This window comes from Branchiostoma floridae, chromosome 18, assembly GCF_000003815.2.
Source record: "Branchiostoma floridae strain S238N-H82 chromosome 18, Bfl_VNyyK, whole genome shotgun sequence".
NCBI classification, from domain to species: domain Eukaryota; kingdom Metazoa; phylum Chordata; class Leptocardii; order Amphioxiformes; family Branchiostomatidae; genus Branchiostoma; species Branchiostoma floridae.
Genome location: NC_049996.1, coordinates 135,204 through 157,274, shown reverse-complemented (window position 1 = coordinate 157,274; position 22,071 = coordinate 135,204). Strand labels below are relative to the sequence as shown.

The 22,071-nt window shown below is 41.1% G+C and overlaps 1 protein-coding gene across 1 annotated transcript in view; it reads left to right on the top strand.

Annotated features, from left to right (window-relative positions):
* The first annotated feature begins 12 nt into the window (after nt 1-12).
* LOC118406182 overlaps nt 13-22,071 on the top strand; it is a 47,100-nt gene continuing 25,041 nt past the window's right edge. The window contains exons 1-23 of the mRNA XM_035806065.1: nt 13-124; nt 4,871-5,009; nt 5,620-5,736; nt 6,428-6,601; nt 8,160-8,236; nt 8,609-8,706; nt 9,198-9,348; nt 9,667-9,779; nt 10,185-10,332; nt 10,657-10,739; nt 13,234-13,340; nt 13,490-13,685; nt 14,147-14,395; nt 14,695-14,790; nt 15,067-15,160; nt 16,096-16,233; nt 16,473-16,552; nt 17,151-17,235; nt 17,609-17,695; nt 18,293-18,384; nt 18,780-18,987; nt 19,438-19,584; nt 19,710-19,914. Of these exons, the coding sequence (XP_035661958.1) occupies nt 4,871-5,009; nt 5,620-5,736; nt 6,428-6,601; nt 8,160-8,236; nt 8,609-8,706; nt 9,198-9,348; nt 9,667-9,779; nt 10,185-10,332; nt 10,657-10,739; nt 13,234-13,340; nt 13,490-13,685; nt 14,147-14,395; nt 14,695-14,790; nt 15,067-15,160; nt 16,096-16,233; nt 16,473-16,552; nt 17,151-17,235; nt 17,609-17,695; nt 18,293-18,384; nt 18,780-18,987; nt 19,438-19,584; nt 19,710-19,914 (2,884 nt within the window). The 5' untranslated portion in view covers nt 13-124. The remainder of the gene's footprint in view (nt 125-4,870; nt 5,010-5,619; nt 5,737-6,427; nt 6,602-8,159; nt 8,237-8,608; nt 8,707-9,197; nt 9,349-9,666; nt 9,780-10,184; nt 10,333-10,656; nt 10,740-13,233; nt 13,341-13,489; nt 13,686-14,146; nt 14,396-14,694; nt 14,791-15,066; nt 15,161-16,095; nt 16,234-16,472; nt 16,553-17,150; nt 17,236-17,608; nt 17,696-18,292; nt 18,385-18,779; nt 18,988-19,437; nt 19,585-19,709; nt 19,915-22,071) is intronic.

Sequence of the window (22,071 nt, the reverse complement as noted above, 5' to 3'; positions counted from 1 at the left end):
TCTTCTCCTATATGTATATTTCTTCTGCCTTTGCCGCACACACCTCAGACGTTTCTCTGCGGCTGGGAGGGTTCCTCGCTGTGACACGTACGCATCGTGCTGGAACACAAGTTGTAAACAGCAGGTGAGCATCAAATGTGCAGTGAAAAAGTCAATCATCTTCTTATTCTGCTTTATATTTTTGATATTTAGTTTTAATCACTTGCTATTTCGTTTATTACTTTCAATGTGCAAGTAGTCATTCCCGTCGAGAGTTTTTAGGGACCTGATGTACCCCTCTTTACTCTTTGACGAAGGTAACCTCCAGGGACAAAGTATTGTAGTTGTCAGATGTGACGGGTGTTCGCATCTGTATCTATATGTTCCCTTTGTCGCATTTGTATGTACTTTGGCGTGTCGTCTGCTCGTCCCTGCGTGACGACGTACGTTTTTTTCGCGGTAGCTGTTTTTGTAAGATAATCGAGTATGTAACCTACTGTCTCTTGTTCTGATTTGATCCGAGTTTTTCAAAATGCTATAATGGTTTGTGCCATGTATATAATACTCGTGAAAACAGGAAGGTTTAGCAATGACCAGATTGTTTGTCCTGATCTGATGAGATTTGGACAACGGGAATTAAATTCGTAATTACGTGAAGTTGTATCCCCGTCTCATTTTGCGGTCTAGCTTATTTTCTCTCGCTTGATGAAATATTCGTTCAGAAAACTTACCTTTTCCATCAATACAGCCGTCCTTATATTGCGTGACAATACAAAAGACCTTTTTATGAATGTTTGAGCAACTACCTTACATTGTCGACACCTCAATTTTGAAGATATTATTTACGAACATACAAATGTTGGTAGGAATATTGTATGGCTGACTTCTTCTAGTTCTCACTTCGCCCAAAAAATGTGAGAGTGTAGATGCTTTGATTAAGTAACTGAGACATCAGCCCAAGTATGGGTACGATTGTCTTTTGTTCAGCATTCCCGCCAGCTTTTTAAATCAATGCGTCCAGGAGATATGTCGGGGGGGAGGGGCGAGCGCCGAAAATGTGGATTTTTAAACCCTCTAAAGCGCAATTTTGCGCAATTTGCGAGGCAAATCATGCACTTGAGATTGGGTATCCGTTGCTTCTTTTATCGTCGTTATTATCATTGCCGAACGCCCTCTCCGCCAAGATTTCCCTTCCTTCAAATCGCGGGACTGTTTTGTCACACGTTGTAGTTTACTTCTCTAAGTTCTAATGTATTTTATAACCGTGTTTGTGGCAAGTAATCGTCTACCGACCGAGCTTGAGGTCGGAGAGGACTTAACAGGAAAATGAATGTCTCCATGATTCAAAACCTTTGGTTTCTTTGCGTTATGTTCATGCATACGATTTGTTAGCGTTTGTTCCCGATCCCGACCGGAATATTTAATCCCGGCAGAAACGTTACGCAAATTTCTACCGTGGAATTTTGCGAAACCTCCACAGAAATATGTAAACACGCCGCTTTCATATTCAGACTGTCCGTGAGGTGGGCGGAGAAATTATCACGCCCAATCTAATACCTTCCTACGAAGCCGGCGCGCTGATGGGAAAATGACGAGGAGATGCATATGCTCATTTTCTTCCATAATTTGGAACGCTCTGGAAGACGACTGCATGGTGACAAAATACCGTGTGTGAAACAGCCGGGAGACTTGTGAATTTGGCCATTAACGTTCGCTTCTTCTCGGTGTGCTCTCGGAAGGAAAGGAAAGGAGGAAAGACGACGGAGGCATTTTTCATGTTAAGACTTCAGCCTGCGAAATGCCCGGTTGCGTATTATTAAACCACATTTTGCTTGGCGCAACATAATTTCAAACCCACTTCGCACCCTAAAATTTTGCAGTCAGAACACACTCCTTTCTCCACTTATAATTTGTTCAGCAGCGAGTGGTCGGGTTTGGGAACTACCACGCAGTACAAGGCGTATGTAAACCGATCCGCGTAGAAAATGCTGTGTTACATGAAGTTACCATGGCAGCAGCCTTTAGATGTACCGCAAGGAAGGGGCGTGCAGTTACTTGCCGCCAATCACAACCAACAGCGGTGCCAACAAAGGCGGTAACGCGGGAAACAAAGCCTCAAAATATGCCCGTGATTGGTTGTGTGCAATAAACGGAAATCTCCGAAGTGAATATAATGTCCGACGGCCTTCAGTAGTAGCTCAGAAGACTGACAGGCATGTTCATCATTATTCGAATGTCGGAACGCGAACTAAAATGTTTTTGTTGGGATCTCAGGTGTAAATATGGATACCTGACATCGTTTGGGGAGGTAAAAGACGATTGAAGAAGTTTGATTGGCTCCACCTCCCAAAAGAATGCCCACAACACAGTGGACAACAATCCGCTGCCACTCTGGGACTTAACCTTAACTTAATCTCCCCAAAAACGTAGATTTGTAAACAAGAAAGGAAAAGTATATATCTTACCTCAATCCTCGCCTATGTTGTTGGTCGTCGTCTTGGGTCCGCTGTATGTTAAACAACACCTTATTAGAACTATGTAGCAGCCAGGGCCACGCAGAAAAAATCCGTAGTCCCATCCATTTCAATTTAGATCAATCGGTGAGCTACTTGTACAGCAGTACTCGAAAAAATGTCACGATTCCTGTTGGCTCGCAAATTGTACGGACGTTCCCTAGCCCTAAACGACCTCCCTCGCTTTTACCTCCATCTGACTCCCTCATTCCTCGTATACGTAGTTACTTCTCGTGATCGGTTGAGCGTTGTTTTTTTTGCTCCGTTTTGTTCAGCCGACTGTTTTTCCCCACCGCTTCGCCCCCTTTCTTATCTTAGATCAACACGGTTGATTCTAGTGTTGCATTTCCAAACCGGGTCCCCGTCGGTCTACTTTACGAAACGAGAAATATAAAGTATATCAAAAATAAACACAAATCACCCCCCACCCCCCAGTACTCTCCTGTTTACGTTTTGTGTATTTTAATGCCTTTTATATCGTATTATTCCTTCCCAAAAGCTGCCCGGCGGTCGGGCCCAGGTTTAGAAATTTGACGTAAGCTTTAGGCTCAAAGCAATACCCGTTCGCGCACCCGTGCCGCCAGCACCGAGGCTTCCACATCATCGATATCGGCGCCATCGTCGGCCACGACCGTCCTTATACCCCCTTCACATTAGGCGCGATTCGATCGGACGCTGAGTCTGCGAGCTCTAAATTACGAGGAGGCATGACCCTGACGGGAAGGGGGAACTCAGCCATTTCTTCGTCGGCATCAGGGTCATGCCTCCTCGTAAATTAGAGCTCGCAGACTCGTCGTCCGATCGAATCGCGCCTAATGTGAAGGGGGTATTACACCGCCCGCCCGCCGCTCTGCAAGACCGCCGACACCAACATCGGTAGCGACGTCCCTGAACCAACACTGGCAACACCACCAGCACAGCAAACCGGCCATCGCGACTCTCTATCCCACCTGAGGATTATAAGTCACTGGTGGCGGTGCTCTTCTAGGAAGAAGAAAAAACGGGGGACAGTTGATATCCAAGAATAAAAGTTTAATAGAAGTCAGACATTCCCAAACATGGATATCGCGATAGACTATACGTGCTCTCATAATCGCAGTTGTTCAACAAGTATGACAAAAGGGCAGGGAAGTGACATAGAATTTATGCTCTGACCAGTGGCGCGTGAACAGTTGCTCCAGGCTAAACCTACTGGTTCTCATGTCGTCCTTTTGTGTCTTGTTGATGCCCTGTTATGTTCTCTACTTCTTCTTCAAATGCATCACACTACTGAATTTTGAAATATCGAGGATAAATGTCATCAGTTATCTGCTTCCCGATGAAATGTGCGCTTACCACATAGCTTACAGCTATATTCCCTTCTTTTGGGGCTAAATGACCTGATATTTTGCGTAATATAATATATAGTACAGTGTGCAAATATCCCCGGACTTCTTTTATGTCTTTATACACTAGGTCTTTCACATCATTTTTGTTTGGACATTTTCCGACCAAATTTGGGCTCCTATGATATAGTTTTTAAACCAAATGTCTTTGAATTTTGTATGAAATACCTAGGATAAAGGTTCACAGGACATTATTCACACATTTGCATATATACATCTATTTGGATATTTTGTGCTATTTTCAGCGAAAAACGCACATTTTGGGCTCCAGGACCTGTGCCTAGCCTGCAATTAGAAAACGCCAGCAATCAGCGACCGAGTACAAATAGAAATGGCCAGCAAAAGTGTATTATGAGCCAAAAAAAGGCCCCAGAAAGCCTGCTATGGAGGCTAACCAGTGCCCCGGTATTGCATGTCCCCAATGACCTGATCGATGAAATTCAAGTTAGGTGTGCCACGGATATGTATGCCCTCAGGACTTTGACCACACATTTACATACGCCTCTTAAAATTGATTTATTTGGGAGGAAGTTGGTCTACTTATTTCCAAATGTACATTGTGGGCTCCTGTGCCCAATATCGGGTCAATTCCCTATGACCACGGGGTGATGTGCCTTATCCTCATAATTTGGCTTTTTACACCATCATGCGAAAGTTCAAAGAATTGATATGGGGATAGCTTTAATTCCGTATTGGAGATAGGGAAAGAGTCAATTTAGAATGAGAATATTTTTCTTTATTGTTACATGGGAATCAAAATTTGAAAAATACTGTTTTGATTTGGGGCAACGCCGGCGTAGTCCAAAGAAGAACTAAATATATTGACTCTTTTAAACATGGGTATGATGTTTTACTTCGCTATTCTTTGGCACATTTTGAGAAAAGATGAGAGACTGCTGTTTTACACATGTTTCTTTTATCATGTTGCGCTTTTAGCTCGTGTGGATATTGGTAATAAAAAATAATGGTGACTTTATGTCTTTTATGCATTAGATGTCCAACATGAAGAGGGCAGTGGGTGTGGGAGTACCCTTGATGCTGATCTTGGCCGTCTCCGCGTACCTCATCCTGACTGCGTCAAAGAAGGACCCATTGTCTGAACCCGGACACCGCGTCATCAAAAGGTCCCTACGTAAGTGCATGACTCCTTACAATCTGGTTGATTGATCATAATGACACCAATCATGACCAGGCGTCAATGATGTTACAAACGGCAGTTAAAATAAGCCGGTTCATCGTTCGAACTACACATGCGAGACATCAACGATGAACTGTAGCTTGTAAACAGTCTATTGTAATTGTAGATATATGTCAAGACGTGTTTTCTATATGGCGGTTAACTTTGATGTCTTACCCACGGTCTATCTTACTGCGTGTAAATGTACGCAAACCATAAACAATACATGTATACTTGGTACTAGTAGATTGATGGACTAAGTGGCTTATAGGGTGTGTATATAATCATGATATGGGTAAAACGTATCAAACACGGTTTTCTTTTCAGATTCAATCAAGAGCTCTCATGTATTCCATCGATACCTTGCCATATTGCACAAGATGTACAATGTTATGTATTAACTTCCTTCCAAATCCTATAAGGCGACTTTATGTCAACAATGTGCACTTGACTTTTCGATGACAAGGGAATGAATACCAATATGTAAGAACGCGATAATCTATAGAAACCAGGTTTTCATCTTAATGTTCATGATAATGTTTCTTCACTCCATTCTCTACTCCAGCATTGCCAGGTGAACTCCAAGATGCCCTTAAAGCAGCAGCTGCTGAAGACGCCCCTGCTTACGTCAAGGACAAACGCTTCCTCCCGGCCATTGCGAATCTTGCTGGGAACCTTTTATGTAAGTCTTCTGACCTTGTTACTGGTTTGGTACACAGTACTATGTCTCTTACTGACCTAGTAACACTCTGTTATCAGCATCAGCATACTCTTAATTATGTCATGCCAGGCACCTGTATATGTCAAGGGCTGACACCACAGTTGATTCCCTCCATCGGCACATAGCATAACAATCCCTGAAACAAGACATTGTAAAATTACTTACCTTTGTTTCAATCTCAAAAACTCATCTCCACCAGAAAGTCAAAAGGGTATACTAGGTAAACATGGTATGAGATTGGTATGAGAGGATGTGGCATCTGCAATTGTGTATTTATAAGGACGATCTTGCAGTCATTTAAGCTGTCGTCACAAAGCAGGAAAAATAGCACTCACCACGAGTCTGGGAGGTCTATGAAGACAATTTCGGTCGGGCCACAATTCTTAGGGACAGACTGATGTTAGCAGGTCACCCAGCCCCATGGAACATCGCGTGGTGGATTTGCAGGGAAAAACAAGCTTCATTCTATGACAATTTTAAAATTTGGCGAACTGGAGATCGATATATACTTCTGACTGTTAAGAATTTGTGGAAATCCTGGCACAGTGGATGAACTGAACTGAACTGCATGCCGTTATCAGTGCAACGTTAACGTTGGCTCTAACAGCGCTGTATCTGATACCAAATGTTTCTTCTATCTCACTATGTACAGCATCAGGAGGGAGCTTCGATGCAGGAAAACTTACCGACACAATAAAACAACTGGGTGGTATGGAGAACATGGGACCGGATATCATGGCGCAAAGTGTGCAACAGGAGGCTGAGGTCACGGCAGAAGTGGAAAAAGAGGTGGCAGAGGACACGGTCGATAAGATATTTGGAAAAGGTAAGGCAGAAAAATGTGATATTATGAAGCTTTGAATCGTTTGACCCCTCGCGTGCATTGGTAAGTTGTCATTTAGCTTGTATTACAAAATCTCTCTGATCATGCTTTTGAGTGCATATAGCTTATTACCAATTATTCGGAATCAGGGGTAGGAGGAACCCCTTGCATCCTTGGTCGGGAGTCCTCCTAGGAGATGGAAACTCCAAATAATAAATCTGCATCTGCTGGGGCCGTCTTAAGCCCCGGTCACAAGAATCGTACGATTGACTGCGATGGAGGTTTTATGCGCCGCATAAGCGCAGTACGTCGTAAGTCGGGGAAGAATCGGTAGCAATGGTTTAAATATATGAAGCCGTGGTCACAAGGATCGTATGCATCGTACGATGAGGTCATTAGAGCGTACCTGCGTCAATCGCAGGTAAATCATAGTACATCGGGGAGCCTCCTATGACGAAAATAGAGCTGAAATGGATTTTGAACATGTTCAAAATTTCGCTATCGTCGTAAGATTTTATTTGCCCCCAAAGCAGACTTCATTACGGCAATTTTTGTCTACTGATGAGGTTTTAGATTTATGAATTTTTAGCATGTTGTGATGGTTTCAGTTTTCCCTGATATTGTCGATATTGACGAAAAGGGAAATATATATCAGTCGCAACTGCTACAGTCGCAACCAGAGAACAGCGCGCCCCGCACAGGTGATGCAGACAATTGTTTGATCGCTTCATGCCTGTGAGTTTATAATTAGATCAAATCTTAGCTCTCGTCGGTCTTGGGTCAGTCTACCATAATCGTAATAACCATGGGGACAACTCAAACATAAAGGCAGGCTCTATGAGTCGGAAATATATATGATATAATGCATATGATATGATTTTTGTATGATGGCATCTTTTTGTTGATAGCATATCATGATACGATCTTCGAAAGAGCCTGATACGTATAGCCGGCAAGCAGGCCGAGATAACCATACCAGTACTCACGCTTGATTTAAACTTTTGCTTGTAATACTCTTGTGGTCACGGTCTTTTTTAATTTATTTTTACAGTTAAAGATATTATAGGAAGGTATTCAACAGCTATGTCCACATTTTGTTGGTTAAAGAAGCACAACAACGGTCAGACGGCTATACAGAAGAGACACAAGTGAAAAATCGTACGACGCTGGAAACATTTTGAACATGATCCGATGCTCTGCGATGGCTGATTTTGCTTACGATTTAGCTGCGATCCACTGCGCTCATCGTGCGATATGCGGAATATGCCATCGCAAGGACGTCGTACGATTCTTGTGACCGGGGCTTTACGTGGCAAAACAGTTCTGTCCCTGTAGGACTTAGTGCGCCAGTAGACGAGAGGGTGGAGAAGGAAGTGCACACCCCTCCTTCACCTTAAAAAGTCACGTGCAGGCCAGGCAGGCTGGTCGTTTAATCAACCTTATCTGCCTACAATTGATCTTCGGATACGAAGAAACAGCCATCATCAATTATTCGGAATGTATTTCGTTTTACATTGTGTTACAGCTGAACATTGTGTTACAGCTGAACATTGTGTTACAGCTGAACATGAAAAGAAAGAAGATGACGGAGACGGTGATGATGATGACGGTGGTGACGGCCAGGAGCATGAGATAAAGGTGCATCAGAACTGTAACAGTTCTCCTTTTTTGTTTGTTATATGAAATAGACTTGTGTGGTAAAAGTCTACTCAGAGAACATGGAAGCACTGTACTGAGAGTTCGAGAGTTTCGAGAGTTTGATTGCAGTAATTCCAACGTGAGGCCTTGGTATGAAGGAAAACGGTAGAATTGATTGGGGGAAGTTATCAAAGCTTTTGACGCTGAGTAAAATATGTCAGTAACTTTATTTGAGACCTTTTTCTTTCGTGAATTTGTTATTTGGTTTCTTTTATATATATCATGTTTTTTTAAGTCACTTTACTTCCAAATGCAACTGTAACAACCGACTTTATTGAAACCACCGTTGATGTAATGTATTTTGTTTTACAGGCTGAAGTGGACTTCGTTGCACAGAAAGGCATGGTGGAGGATGACATGTTCGCTCCACCAGGGATGCAGATGAAAATAGACGTGAAGAAAGACCCCAGGTATGTATTTGGTCCATTAACTTTGTCTACATACACATAAAACTACCTGTCAATATGATACACGAGACCCCGCCCCCGTACAACAAGACACATTTACTCATCTGATTACACATCCGCAGCGACAGGAATTGTGGGATATGTCAAAGGTAAAAAAGTCCTTGATAGCTTGTCAACATTTCTCGTCTCGGCCATTGTCTCGATTTGCATTACAGTGTTCAGAGTATGTTTTGTTTCTGTCTCAGGAGCCTTAACCTTTGACCTGTTACCCACAATTCCTGTTACTCGTACTCACCTTTCGTCGCGCATGCCTACTCTAAATAGTAAAGGAGCTTATAATAATGATTAAAAATCAATCTGACCATTTACGTTTCTGGGGCATATGCACGTGTAGATCAGCAGCAGATATAATTTAGTCAGATTCCGCATTTTCATTATATTGAATATTTCTATCCAATAACCATTGTGAGTAAGCTTTATTTCTCCAATGGCAGGACGGACAGTGAACCCGATGAAAGTTCCCAACCAAAGGCGTTCTCTTACCCCATGGGAATGGGTCCTGCTCTGATGAACGGATGTTTCGGAACAGGATACAAAAAGGGCGATCCCTGCTGGAATAAGAAGGCTTTCAGTCCAGTCTGCCAGGTGAGTTTTGAATCCCGGATATAACCTGGCTTGATTCACGTCCCTGAAACTATTAAGAAGCAAATAGTATTACTTTCCATGATCAAGGCATCATGCCATTGTTCTGGTAACGTGCTGCTATTCAGACATACAGAGAAACATGACAATGACATGTATCGTGCACATACCTTTCATCATCACGTTAAAATTCCCTGTACTGTCTCATGGCCTTCCTTGAGATTTTCCTTTATATCTATGAGCAATGGAGGAAAAATACCTAGTTAGTAATGATTATTCATTCATTCATTACCGTAACATTAACGTGCTCTTGTCACACAGAACATGATGGAGGGGTGTGCCTACATCGGGGTCGGCTTTGATGGTCGCGGAGACTACAGCAGCACGTCCAGAAGGAAAACAGTCGTGCAGCGGAACTGTAAAAACAAGGGCTCGTGAGTATCAAGGAAATGCTCTATTGTATGTCACACTTAGCAAGATTGTAATACGTCTAATCTAAAAGTAATCTAAACACACGGACAGATACAGCAAACATATACCACGTGCTTTTCGGTAACGTTTGATCCTAGAAGCAAATCCTACGATAGCATAAAATGTCAGCTGTCAAATGCTGTATCAAAAGCTGCCTGGCAAGTTGTAATCCTTTGCCAGTTTTGATACTATCTTATGTCACTGGTAAATCTGCCTGGAGATTACCATGCTGCTGCATTTTATATAATTTTCATTACAAGACAACATTATACCATGACAATGTAATTAAATATTGTTCACTATGCACCACAGGTAGACTGTATTATGCTATGACAATGCAATGAAATATTGTTCACTGTGTACCACAGGTACCGCAATGAGGACGTTCCTGACACCATGAACGTTCACGGCATCTTTGACACGGACGTGGGGTCCTACGTCTTTGAGTCCAGACAGGCGTATCGTCACTCCCTTCAGATGAAAGCCGGAGTGTCATTTTCCGGATTTGGCTTCCAGGTTTGGTTGCATGTTTTTGTTTTTTTTTCACCGAAGAATTTTAGTTTTGTCTACCAGGCTCCAGTTTCATTCCGGACCTACATATTACTTCCGAAAACCTTTATCATTGTTAAACGATTAAAATATTTCTATTTATGGTATGATAAATGATGATGGGTTTCACGTTTGGCAACATTTTTTTACTGAAGTCTGAATTACTGAATCTAATTTCAACCATTATATTCAAAGCCTAATATATCATACTTCATTTCATTGATATGTTAAAAAAGGGCGGTTATCTGTAACTGTTTTTCTTGGCCGTTAATGGATCTTATGTCCACACAGGCTGCCGTTGAGTCAGCATATGGGAAGGAGTCATCATCACAGAAGCAGTCCTTCATGTCTCTTATTCAGTGTGACGTGATCAGGTGAGTTTGCTTTTATATGGCATTATGTACTCCTGCACTAATGAGGGTCTGCATGGGGGGTCCTGACAACGATTTACGCTAAATTCGGGACGGTCGACAACGCTTTACGTTAAATTCACAAAGGCAGGCAACGTTTTACGCTAAATTCAGACAGGCTGACAACGGTTTACGCTAAATTCTGGAAGGCTGGAAACACTCTACAGAGGCGGGGTCGTGCTCCGCAAGAAAGAGTTAAATTTTGACTCTCTGAAACACTATTCCCTGCATTTTGAAGGGAAATTTTCGCTGGCAAACAAAGCTAAGTTAAATGGCATTTCTGATTAAAGAGTCCCAGGGGTTCAGCGTAAGCTTATGAGGGTGACGCCAGCCAACTTATTTTTGCAACGTCGAGCGCCGAAGGAAAGTCTGGGGAAATTTTGAAATCCTGCCCCCCTGAAACGCCAGTTTTTTTTGGCTATTATAGAAAACTAAGTGAAATTACATTTCTATCAGTAAAAAATGTGTTTGAGGTTGACACGTCACATCCCCCAGCCATGATACATATTTTTTACGAAGTCGATGACCGAAGGTGAATAGAGTGGCAAAGGAGATCCGGCTAAATTTTGAAATCTTGACCCTCTATAAAACGATATTTTGTGCATTTTGATGGGCAAATTTCTATTAGCAAAACAGATCTTTGAGGTTGACGCACATCCCCAACATATTTTCAGAATTTCGAGTTCCAAAGACGCGAGGCGGCACAAGGAGGACCATGGAAATTTTGAAATCTTGACCCTCTAAAATGATATTTCCTGCATTCTGATGGGCAAATTTTGCTGGCAGACTAAGCTAACTTCAATGACATTTCTATTTGCGAAAAAAAGAAGATTTTTGAGGGTATATACCATATTTTTACCATGTCGATGACCGAAGCCGAAGGTGAAAGGAGTCGCAAGTGAGGTCCGGCGAAATTTTGAAATCTTGATCCTCTGAAACGCAATTTCCTGTGTTTTGAAGGACTAAATTTACTGGTAGACTACGTTTCGACTTACGAAATTCGGGAGGCCAGCTACGATTTACGGGTAATTTTTAGGCTTAATTACGCTTTACGTGAAATTTTTAGGCTAGATTACGCCTTACGTGAAATACACTGGCTACGCTTTACGGTAAATTTTCCATCCTCACTACGAATTACGTGAAATAAAATAGCTTACCCTACGAATTACGGGAATTAAAAAGGCCTGCCTACGCCTTACGGAAAAGAGCATGCAGACCCTCACTAATTGCAATGACGGATGACCAGGGACTTAAATTAAAATCACCAAATGAATAACAAAGTGAGCGGAGCAAACTTGTTGTTTCAAATGAATTGATCATACAAACCGTTGGTCAGTCGTTTTCCATCTTGCTTTTCCCCACTATAAGCGAGGGAAAGGCAAATCTTAAAAACGTTATCATCCTAGAGCCTATTAAAAGCCTAAATTTTGTTCCTGCAATTCTGCTCGATCATATATGTATTTCCTTTATGGCTATAAGATAATGTTATAAGTAACACAAATAAGCAGATGCTCAAGCAGCAGGATATGATTTTGGACACTGTCAGACGTTTCAGATAACATTCCTTATCTTTCGTCATTGAAACTGACGTTTTAGAGAACATCCTTTATCCGTGAATAGTTTCATCAGGTTGGGATATTAGTGTTTATAAAGCAATGGCAAAACGAGTCTCTTTATTCAACATTCTTTATCTTTTGTCAATAACACTGACGAAACATAATGAATGCTGTCTGAAAGGAAAACGTCTGATCGTTTCCAAAATATTCAGTTTTTTGTATCCACTACTTCCTATTTGACGTATTTTTTTTTACCTGGATGACCAACTTTCATAAACGGATTATACGAGGGGCGTTCAAGAAGTAATCCAACTTACCCACTTCCAGTTGTCTGATCTAGATGAAATTTTGCATATGTAATGATTCATATCTCTATGTTGCAAAAAACAGCTCTGAACTAATTTTGTTTTTTTTTGATTTAAAGGTGTTTGAACTGAGTCAGGTGTAAAATGGACCAGGTGTGAAATGGAGCCAGTTGAGTGTCGCGCAGTGATCCGGCTTTTGTATTTGAAAGGACGCATACCAAATGAGACTTTTGATGAAATAAAAGAAACTTATGGTGATGATTCCCCATCATATGACCTTGTAAAACGCTGGCATTGTGAATTCAAACATGGCCGGAAGTCTGTGGAAACAGCTCCCAGACCTGGTCGTCCCTCTTCTGCCATTGATGAGGCATCTGTTGCAGGACCAACCTGGGGCGTCCTACAAAAACGGTGTACAGAGCTGCATCAAACGATGGTAGAAATGCATAACTCTGGGTTATTTCTATGAAGAGAAAGACTAATAACTGCACCAAGTTTCATTAATCTCCTCCTTTGGGACATGGGTCAGGTGGATTACTTCTTGAACGCCCCTCGTAAGGTTTGTTGATGAGAAAATTTGACTCATTTCACCTCTAGGTATGAAATCTTCCTGGATGAGATCACGCCGGACACCTTGAGTCTACCCTTCCTGCGAGACTTCTTGGCTCTTCCGAAAAATTTCATCGAGGGGAAGGCAAAGCTTCGTCAGTTTTAATCATTTTTATTTTATTTTCAAATATCATATCAAGAATATCTTTCATATTAAAGAAATCAATATATTTTTCTTTAATGCAGAATAAGCCACAAACATAAGCAAAACCTTTGCTCTTAGACAATCATTTGATATATACAGAACGGTTCATCATCCGCTATGGAACCCATTTCATCAAGTCAGCAAAGTTTGGCGGTTCCTTCAGGCTGTTTAAGACACAAGAAGCCTCCAAGAGTGAAAGCATGGAGGATTTCTCCATCCAGGCCCAGGCTTCTTATAATTCTCTTTTCTTCAACGCCGGTGGTCACTTTGGAATGGGAATGTCTAGTGGATCCTCGTATGACAAACATTTCTTTTACTCTTGTGATGGTGGGAATAAGGTAACATAATATAACATAATATAACACAATGGAATATCTGTTCATATTGTCGGGCTTTTCTGTCACAACCAGTGAAAGATCCCTTCGGTGAGCTAAATTGGTTTCATTTTTCACTTTAAATGTTATGCACAATTAGGGTCATTTTTTTCTTTCCATACTTTTATAACATTTGATGACCTAATGAAAAATACTTATACTGGACACGAGCTCTACCTCTAAGTTGCAGTGAACAGTAACTTTTCGCTTATTTTTTCAATTACCTGTTGTTCGAAAAACTAACCGATGTCCCTTATAATTCTTGACCAGAGTAACAAACGTTCCGTGAAGCAAAATCACTGTAAATCATATAAGCTTATCAGCCTTGTGAAAAACGAATCTCTTCTGAATATTAAACAATCAAACGTCTGTATTCTTACAGGCAGTCTTCCAAGACTTCCAACACCCACGTGACAGTAGAAGGAGGCGACCAGGAAGTTGCCTCCATCGTAGCTGACTTCTACTCCACCGGCTTCAAAGACACCTTCGTGGAGTGGCTGAAGTCCATCCCTACATACCCCAAACCCATCGAGATGTTCATGGGCACCATGTCGGAGCTGTTGGACATGAACTACAAACTTCTCTTTCCCTTTGACATCAGTGATGCTGCAGACGGCTGCTTCAGTGAAAAGTGAGCTTTGTCACACATCATTCCGATTTGACCAGTAAATGGACAACTTAAAATATGTGCTGCGGCATTAACTCTGTTCCATAGATAAAGATAAAAGTAATACTATCTTTGTACTGAAAATCCTAACACCTTTTTTTTATGTTACTTTGGCCTAATGGCACAGAATGTGGGACAGTGGATTGTAGGGAATTAGAAATAAAAAATTTGGCAATAGAATCCTCTAAGTTATTATGGAAGGTTCTTACAAGATTCAAGTGTTCTGGTATTAACTTCCATATTCTTTAAAAACAAATCCATAGCCTGAAGACCGAAGACATCACAGGAAGAAAGTACTATGAGGTGCAGAAGCTGGTAAACAACAGCAACGGAGTGATGGAATCTGCCACTGAGAAACGGTAATTCTGACATTCGTAGAAGATGATTAATCATGAAGCTAGTTGGGATGCACACCAATCTAATATTTATGATCTTGAATTGGCAACAAAATGATAATAACAATAGATTTTGTAGAAATAGGTCTGATTTTGGTATGTGGCATAGCTGATGTTTACGTCTAATTGATTTGGATTGTCATGAATATACCAAGTCAGCAAATATCTTAGTGATTTCTTACCCTTACAAGATATCCAAGGCTCAAGCCAAGTATTGATCCTACGTCTGAATCTGCACAGATATTGTGACTTCACGTCAGTGGACAAGTTTCAAGAAGGACTGGACAAGAAACGGCTCGCATTGGAAAGGGCAATAGTTGTGTACATGGAAGAGGTATGGTGTATAACATTTTGTTCATTGTTCCATCTCTGTTTAGAATGTATTTATAATGAGATACCCATCACCAATGTCTGGACAATAACTAGTACCACTACGGTTAATGCTGTTCAGAACTACAGGCAGGAACGAAAGAGTTGGCATCTAATTTGTAGATGATAAAATTAGTTACTGTTATCCGTAGGTAAATGTGATACTTTATTTTCTGTTTTGTCCTGTTCCACTGGAACCAATCATGTTATCCGTGCCTGTCTTTTAAGAAATGTAGTTTACCATATTGGCACAAAGCTGACCCAAAATAATGATACAATAGTATCCATTATAATTCCGAGGGCTGCTACACACTCACTCACTATCCGGTCAAACAAATAAATTGTCTAACCCACTTCCAGTCAAAATGGCATACGCACTTATATAGGGCATGCATGCTTCCATACATGAATATGAATAATTTGGTTTCTATATTCTAAAAATATTTCTAATTGCGGCTAGGATCAAGCAAAATGTAACATTTGATGTAGTCTAAATTAGAACAGTCATCAGGCCCTGATTTATAATAGGTATTGAACGTCACTATGTGGTGACGTCACTGTCGTGTGACGTCAGTGTTAAGGGTCACGTGGTCACTCTCTTCCATCATGGCGTGATTGTACAAGCACAGTGTGTGAATAAAGATCCCTTTGAATCGAGTTGCATCGTGCCTCTGAGTCTCTCATCAGCACCTTCCTCATCAATGTTGGCGGAAGGATTTTGTTGACAGGAATTTCCCATTGACGCAGCTCAGAGGAACGAAACTTGACACACTTCTTGGTCTTTACTCACCTACCATGTTGCATTCCTTATAAACAGATGGGAAAATTAGTGTATGGAACCTTTTCATGAACTCACTGCGTATTCAGAACTCTGATGAATGATCCGTTTTTTTTCCACAGGGACCAGTGCCCACAACTGATTTCCGCCTAACGGGGGGCAAACCTGGATGTACGACTGAAGACTTGGGCGTGAAGGGGGGTAGTTCCGGAACTACCTACCCAAAATGGATCGAACTCATCAATGGTGACACTTATAAGGTAGGAGGTACAAGGGATAAATCACCGAATGAGCGAAGCGTAGTGGTTTATTATTCCTACAAGTGTGAATTATTTGTCAGCTATCAACGCACGTCTCACTTCTTTTTGATTTAGAACTGGAGGTTCATGAACAGTCCGAATAGCCTGGAGTGTTTGTTCCTTAACGAATACATCTGTAGTAACCAGAATAACTTGAAGGCTTTCATATCACTATCATAACTTTGCTGTTTTAATTGCAGATCATATTTGATATTCCTGAAAACATCAACTACGAAATTACGAAGAACACAGAGGCCTTCCTAGTTTATGCCAGGGGAAAGTAAGAACCTAAACATTCCTAACAGAGCTCATCAGCAATGTACATACCAATCTATGAGTGGGTACCGGTACGGTGTACCAGTACATCATTTTTCTTGTTGGACCGGTCCGAAAAAAAAACAGCCCTGAAAAAAAAATAGATCGGTTTTGGACCAAGTAGGAAATGAATAGATTATATTGGCAGGGGTTTACAAGTTTTGGCGCTTATTACAGATTCAGGAAAGTAACGAGAGGCAAGTAGAGTAGAGTTTAAAGCCAATTTGACCAAGTTTCTACAGTCAAACTTATAGAGTGTGGATTTTAAAACGCCAACAGCAGTCGAATACTCCACCAAATATATATCAATTCCTTTTGTAGAAACTTGGACTATTGTTTTGATTATCGACCATTCACAAGTTTTCATGATTAGGTCGGTCCAGGTTTAGGTCCGGACCTGGACCTGGTCCTCTGGACCTGAAATGTACCTGTAACTGAATTTCCTGTACCGGTATCCAGTTTTACCCTAAATTTTCTGATACCTTTGTGGTGAATTGCTAAACTATTTGATTTTCAAATAGTTATTGGTGCAACAACCCACAAAACTGATTTTTTATCAACAGATGGAATTGTCACACTGCCGGATCACCAATGCACATGTACAACAGCCGTAACAATGGCGGGAGTGGCGATACCAACAACAAGAAGGTAAGTCCAGCCAGACAACGTGTTCATTATCTAACTGACAAAACGTTTAGGAATTTAAAGGTTGCTGGCCACGGTAACGTGCACTATAAATTGCGTGACCAGTGACATCTTTGTTTTCCACTATGTGACCCCAATAGAACAAGCCATGACCTATTTCATGGACCATGAGTGTGAATGCTAAAGCTATAGTATATAATAATACTGGATGTTTGTGACTATCAAACCCACGCATGTAGTGCGACGATGCGTTGTATAATTTTGACTCTGAGCTGCGTAATGCTCTATTTAGAGTTATTTACAATGATGGCGGATATAACGTTACATGTACATTTGCCGGAGCAAGTGTTTAACAAACTTCTATTTACAAACACAGGTCTCCTGCTTTGGTTTTGTGATGACATACGATGAAGCAACCGGAACGTTTGATGTCACACCTCCAGACCAAGAAGCATCCAAACAGGTACCTCACCAATTTATAGGTATTCATTTGTTTAGTCATTCGTGTACTTTTTTACTCGTTTACTCGTGTATCTTGTGATAATGTTTACTGGAAGCACAGTGTCAGATGAACTGTAATTTCCGAAAGAAAAATGTACTTAATCAAATACCAAACTGTCCAGCAAAAGCCTTTGTCAAGAAATGATCAATGCAGCAATGCTTCTGCGATGCCATGAAAGATAACACGTGATTCGATGAGCAGTGGATCATAAGTTACAGAAAGTTTATGGCTCCCCCCCCCGTCTCTGATAAAGAATGACCACATCTAAAACAATGGCTTCTTTTGCTTTTGCTAAAATGTTAGATAAAAGTTTTCATAAACTCTCTTTCATAAAGATTCTTTTGTTCTCGCAAGTTGAGGCCAGTTTTGTACTGAAAACTTACATGCAGTTTAATTTTTCTTCATAACGATTTCTACTAGAGACTGATGAACATTCAAGCCAGCAATATTAACAGTTCCGCACCATTCTTATTGTTTTTCTGTATACTACACTAAGTTCTGGTTGGATGAAATCCACTGATTTACTAGAATTTGATTATCCTGCCCTTGTCTCCACAGGTTTTGGGAAACTTGCCACGCAACTACGCAAACATGGATGTTGCCAGAGCTGAGTATGTCAGCCCGTTAGAGCACTCCCAGGCAAAGGGGGGGTAAGTTTGATAGCCTTGAATTTATCCTATTGTAACCCAGGTTCGCTCCTATGATCACTTCTCACACTGCGTAAACAGCAAGCGTGGCAATACCAAATGTTGGTAGGCGTTAAATGTTGTTATTGTTCAGGCAATTCTTTTCCTTTTGCCAATGGCAAAGAAAGAAAGATACAGATGTACATGTATTAGGCATTTGTCAGTCTTGCAAAACTATGATAGTGCATAGTCTGCACAATGTAATTATTGTTTGTTTTTACGCTTTATACGTCTCAGTTCTGGTGTGATTCTCTGCCTTTCTTCCCCTTTACGGAACACTGAAATAATGAAGTCATTGTTGATGGTTCATTCAGAATGTGTTTTCCTGATAAGCAATGCTGTTCTGTTGCTTCTACCAGCCGTTCTTTAGCCGCTATACTCGAGGCGCCCTGCACGGTGAAGTGGTCCAACTCTTACCAAATCAAGCCCGCGGAGGAGGGAGGAAAGTGTCTGTACTTCGTTGCGGCGTCTTCAGGCGACATTTTTGTGGTGTTCTCCGCCATTCCGAGGGATAAAACCACCTGGTACCATCTCCAGATCAGTTACCAGGGTGTTGCGCTCTACAAGGTAACGCCATTATTTTCTAAAAGAGTTTCAAGCACCAGCTGTTACAATACAGTCAGGTCAAGCAGTTCTAATCGTGTTTGTAATAATTATAATACTATTATCTCCATGAAAAATGGAGATATAGTTACGGGTTTAGTATATGTGTGTGTTTGCATTTCCGGATCCGGATTTTTGTACTCAGCATAACTCAAGAAACTCTTGGTGGATTACGATGACATTTTGATATAGGTGTTGGACAGACACAGGCCCCCTAGTTTGCGACCTTGGTACTGTAGCAGAGCTTCTATTTTTTGTATCTTTTGGCCTGAACATGCTATGGCCTTGTTGTTACATGGGTCAGATTTTGTTTTCTTAACGGTCTTGATGTCTTAAAGTACTCATCAATTACATTTCACCAACCTTTGTGTAACAGTTCGAACATCCACATCGTGTTTATTGTCCCATTCTTAGGGAATGAAGCTGGTGAAATACGAGGGAGCGAAGAATGCCCGAAGTCTGGGTGACTCCAAACTGTTCCAGCCGTACTTCATTTGCCTGGAGGAAGACAGTGCAAACCAGCGAACCTACATCAAGTATGGCATCGGCTCTGACACTTCCGTAAGTGATATGTTTACACTTATCTATCTACATGGTTCTCTATGTCGATTCTGGTGTAGCACTGGTATCCTCAGCTACTGTTTATGAGCACATAAAACGATTCTTTTAACATTTTCTGCCAACAGGAGAAAGGACTAGTCTACATGGTCTACAATGATGTGGGTCCACCATTGGGCATCCGTTTCTACTCCTTTGGAAGCGGGGAAAAGGACGTAGAGATCATGGACGCCCGAATCATCGAGGGAGGGGCCCAGGGAGAGATGGAATGTACGGGAGGAACAGTCATGAAGGATGGGAAGTGTGTGGAAAACTGTCACCCCGAGTGTAACGGTGAGCTTGTCAGCCATCACAAGCCAATCAAGTCGCCGCAAACACTCAAGAGGCAACGTGATTGACTCCTCGCTTTCCCTCGAACAACAGGAGGGAGTATCTTGTTGGCAGGGTATTTGATTGACTGCCTAGCCCTAACGTCAACCAATCAGAAGGGTGATTCAGGCCGGTTCACAGCGATCTCGCCCCCCCCCCCCCGTGATCTCGCCCCCGGGGGCGAAATCACTAGCGATCTCGCCCTCCCCGGCTAGTGATCTCGCCCCCCTATCTCGCCCCCTTTAGCGATTTCGCCCCCCCCCCCAAAAAAAACGGGTTTACATAACATTTTAGAAGTTTATTGGTATAAATCACACAATGCAGTTTCAGAATGATATAAGAACACGAATCTGATACATAACTCCATCCATAGTATTAATATTAACATTTTGATAAGACAGTTGAAGTTGTTTCGGAAAAGGACGGTTCGATCCCTTGTATTCCCATTATTGCATATTCTTGAGTCTCGACATAAGATGCTTTTAATTGTATTCACCTGTCCTCAAGCAACCTATATATCTCCAATATGAAGTCTCTACCATGAATTGGCCACAAAAGAAGTATGAAATGTCTTTATTAGTTATGTAGATAAGGTATTCATTAGAATATCGCACATTTTGTTAAATGCACCTAACCTATGGATATCCAATATGACTGTTTTTCTAGTATTTAGAAACTCTGGTGTTTTACCCGTGTTTCTAAAACTGGTACTTTACCAGTGTTTTTGTAGCATTTCGCAACAGGTGTATTAAATTGTGCGTAGGTAGTCTTTATAATGAAAACTATTATTCACTTGTCTTTTTATATTTCAGCCATACATAGTATTCGTAATGTTTCTTCTTTCTTCTTCTTTCTTTCTCCTGTCAAATCTTCAAAGTGATTCATCTCCGCCGTTCCTTGACCGAATGACCTGAAATTCGGCACAGGGGTAGAGTGGGCCAATACCTTGATGCTTTTTCCCATTTTTTTCATATCTGCCTCTAAAATGATTTTATTGAGATTTTTTGGTCAATTTTAGACCAAAACTGTATATTTTGGCCCCTGTACCCTGGTATTACAACCAAATGAGCTGAAATTTGACAGAGATGTGCCTTGATAATGCCCCCATATAAATTCGATAACACTTTTGGTGTACAGTACAACAAAATGCTTATTTTTGCGATTTTTTGACCAATTTTTGACCAAAAAAGGACACTTTTGGCCCCTGTACCCTGGTATTACAACCAAATGAGCAAAAATTTGACAGAGATGTGCCTTGATAATGCCCTCATATAAATTCAATAACACTTTTGGTGTACAGTACAACAAAATGCTTATTTTTTGCGATTTTTTGACCAATTTTTGACCAAAAAATGACACTTTTGGCTCCTGTACCTTGGTATTGCAACCGAATGAGCTGAAATTTGACACAGATGTGCCTTGATAATCTCTTCATATAAATTCACTAACACTTTTGGTGTACAGTGCAACAAAATGCCTATTTTTGCGATTTTTGGCCAATTTTTGACCAAAAAAGGACACTTTTGGCTCCTGTACCCTGGAATTACAATTAAATGACCTGAAATTTGGTATAGATAGGCATTAGATACTTGGTAACAAGATACAAGTAAAATTTTTGACATAAACAACTTTAAAATGATTAATTTTGGCACTTTTCTGAGGGGAAATTTGTTTTCTTTTGGCCTCCTGACGTGACCTTCCGTGACCCCGCACAGAGCCACACCTGTGCGCGTCAGCCGGAGAGTAAATTGAATCAAAGACCTAGCCAATCAGCGAAAGTTCACTGCAATAATAAATGTACCCACATAACAAGGAGCTTATACTTTTTTTAAACTTACACCTAGTTATCGTACTGAAAATTGTTAATGACACTAAATGAAGTCATTCAACAATTTTCAGTCATGATGAAAATTTTCTGAATGGAAGGTGTGATTATCGTCATTTTCTGAAAAATAGAAGCAAGCTCTGTTTTACCTGGAATCAATTCACAATACCAGTCCACTTTGGGGGATAATGTACTGTTAAGAGGATGTTCCATTTTTGCGCAGGGGTGATTTGGAACAGTCCAATGTTGCGTGGGAAGGGGTATGGCTGAAATATGCTGTATTGCTCTAAGCAAAT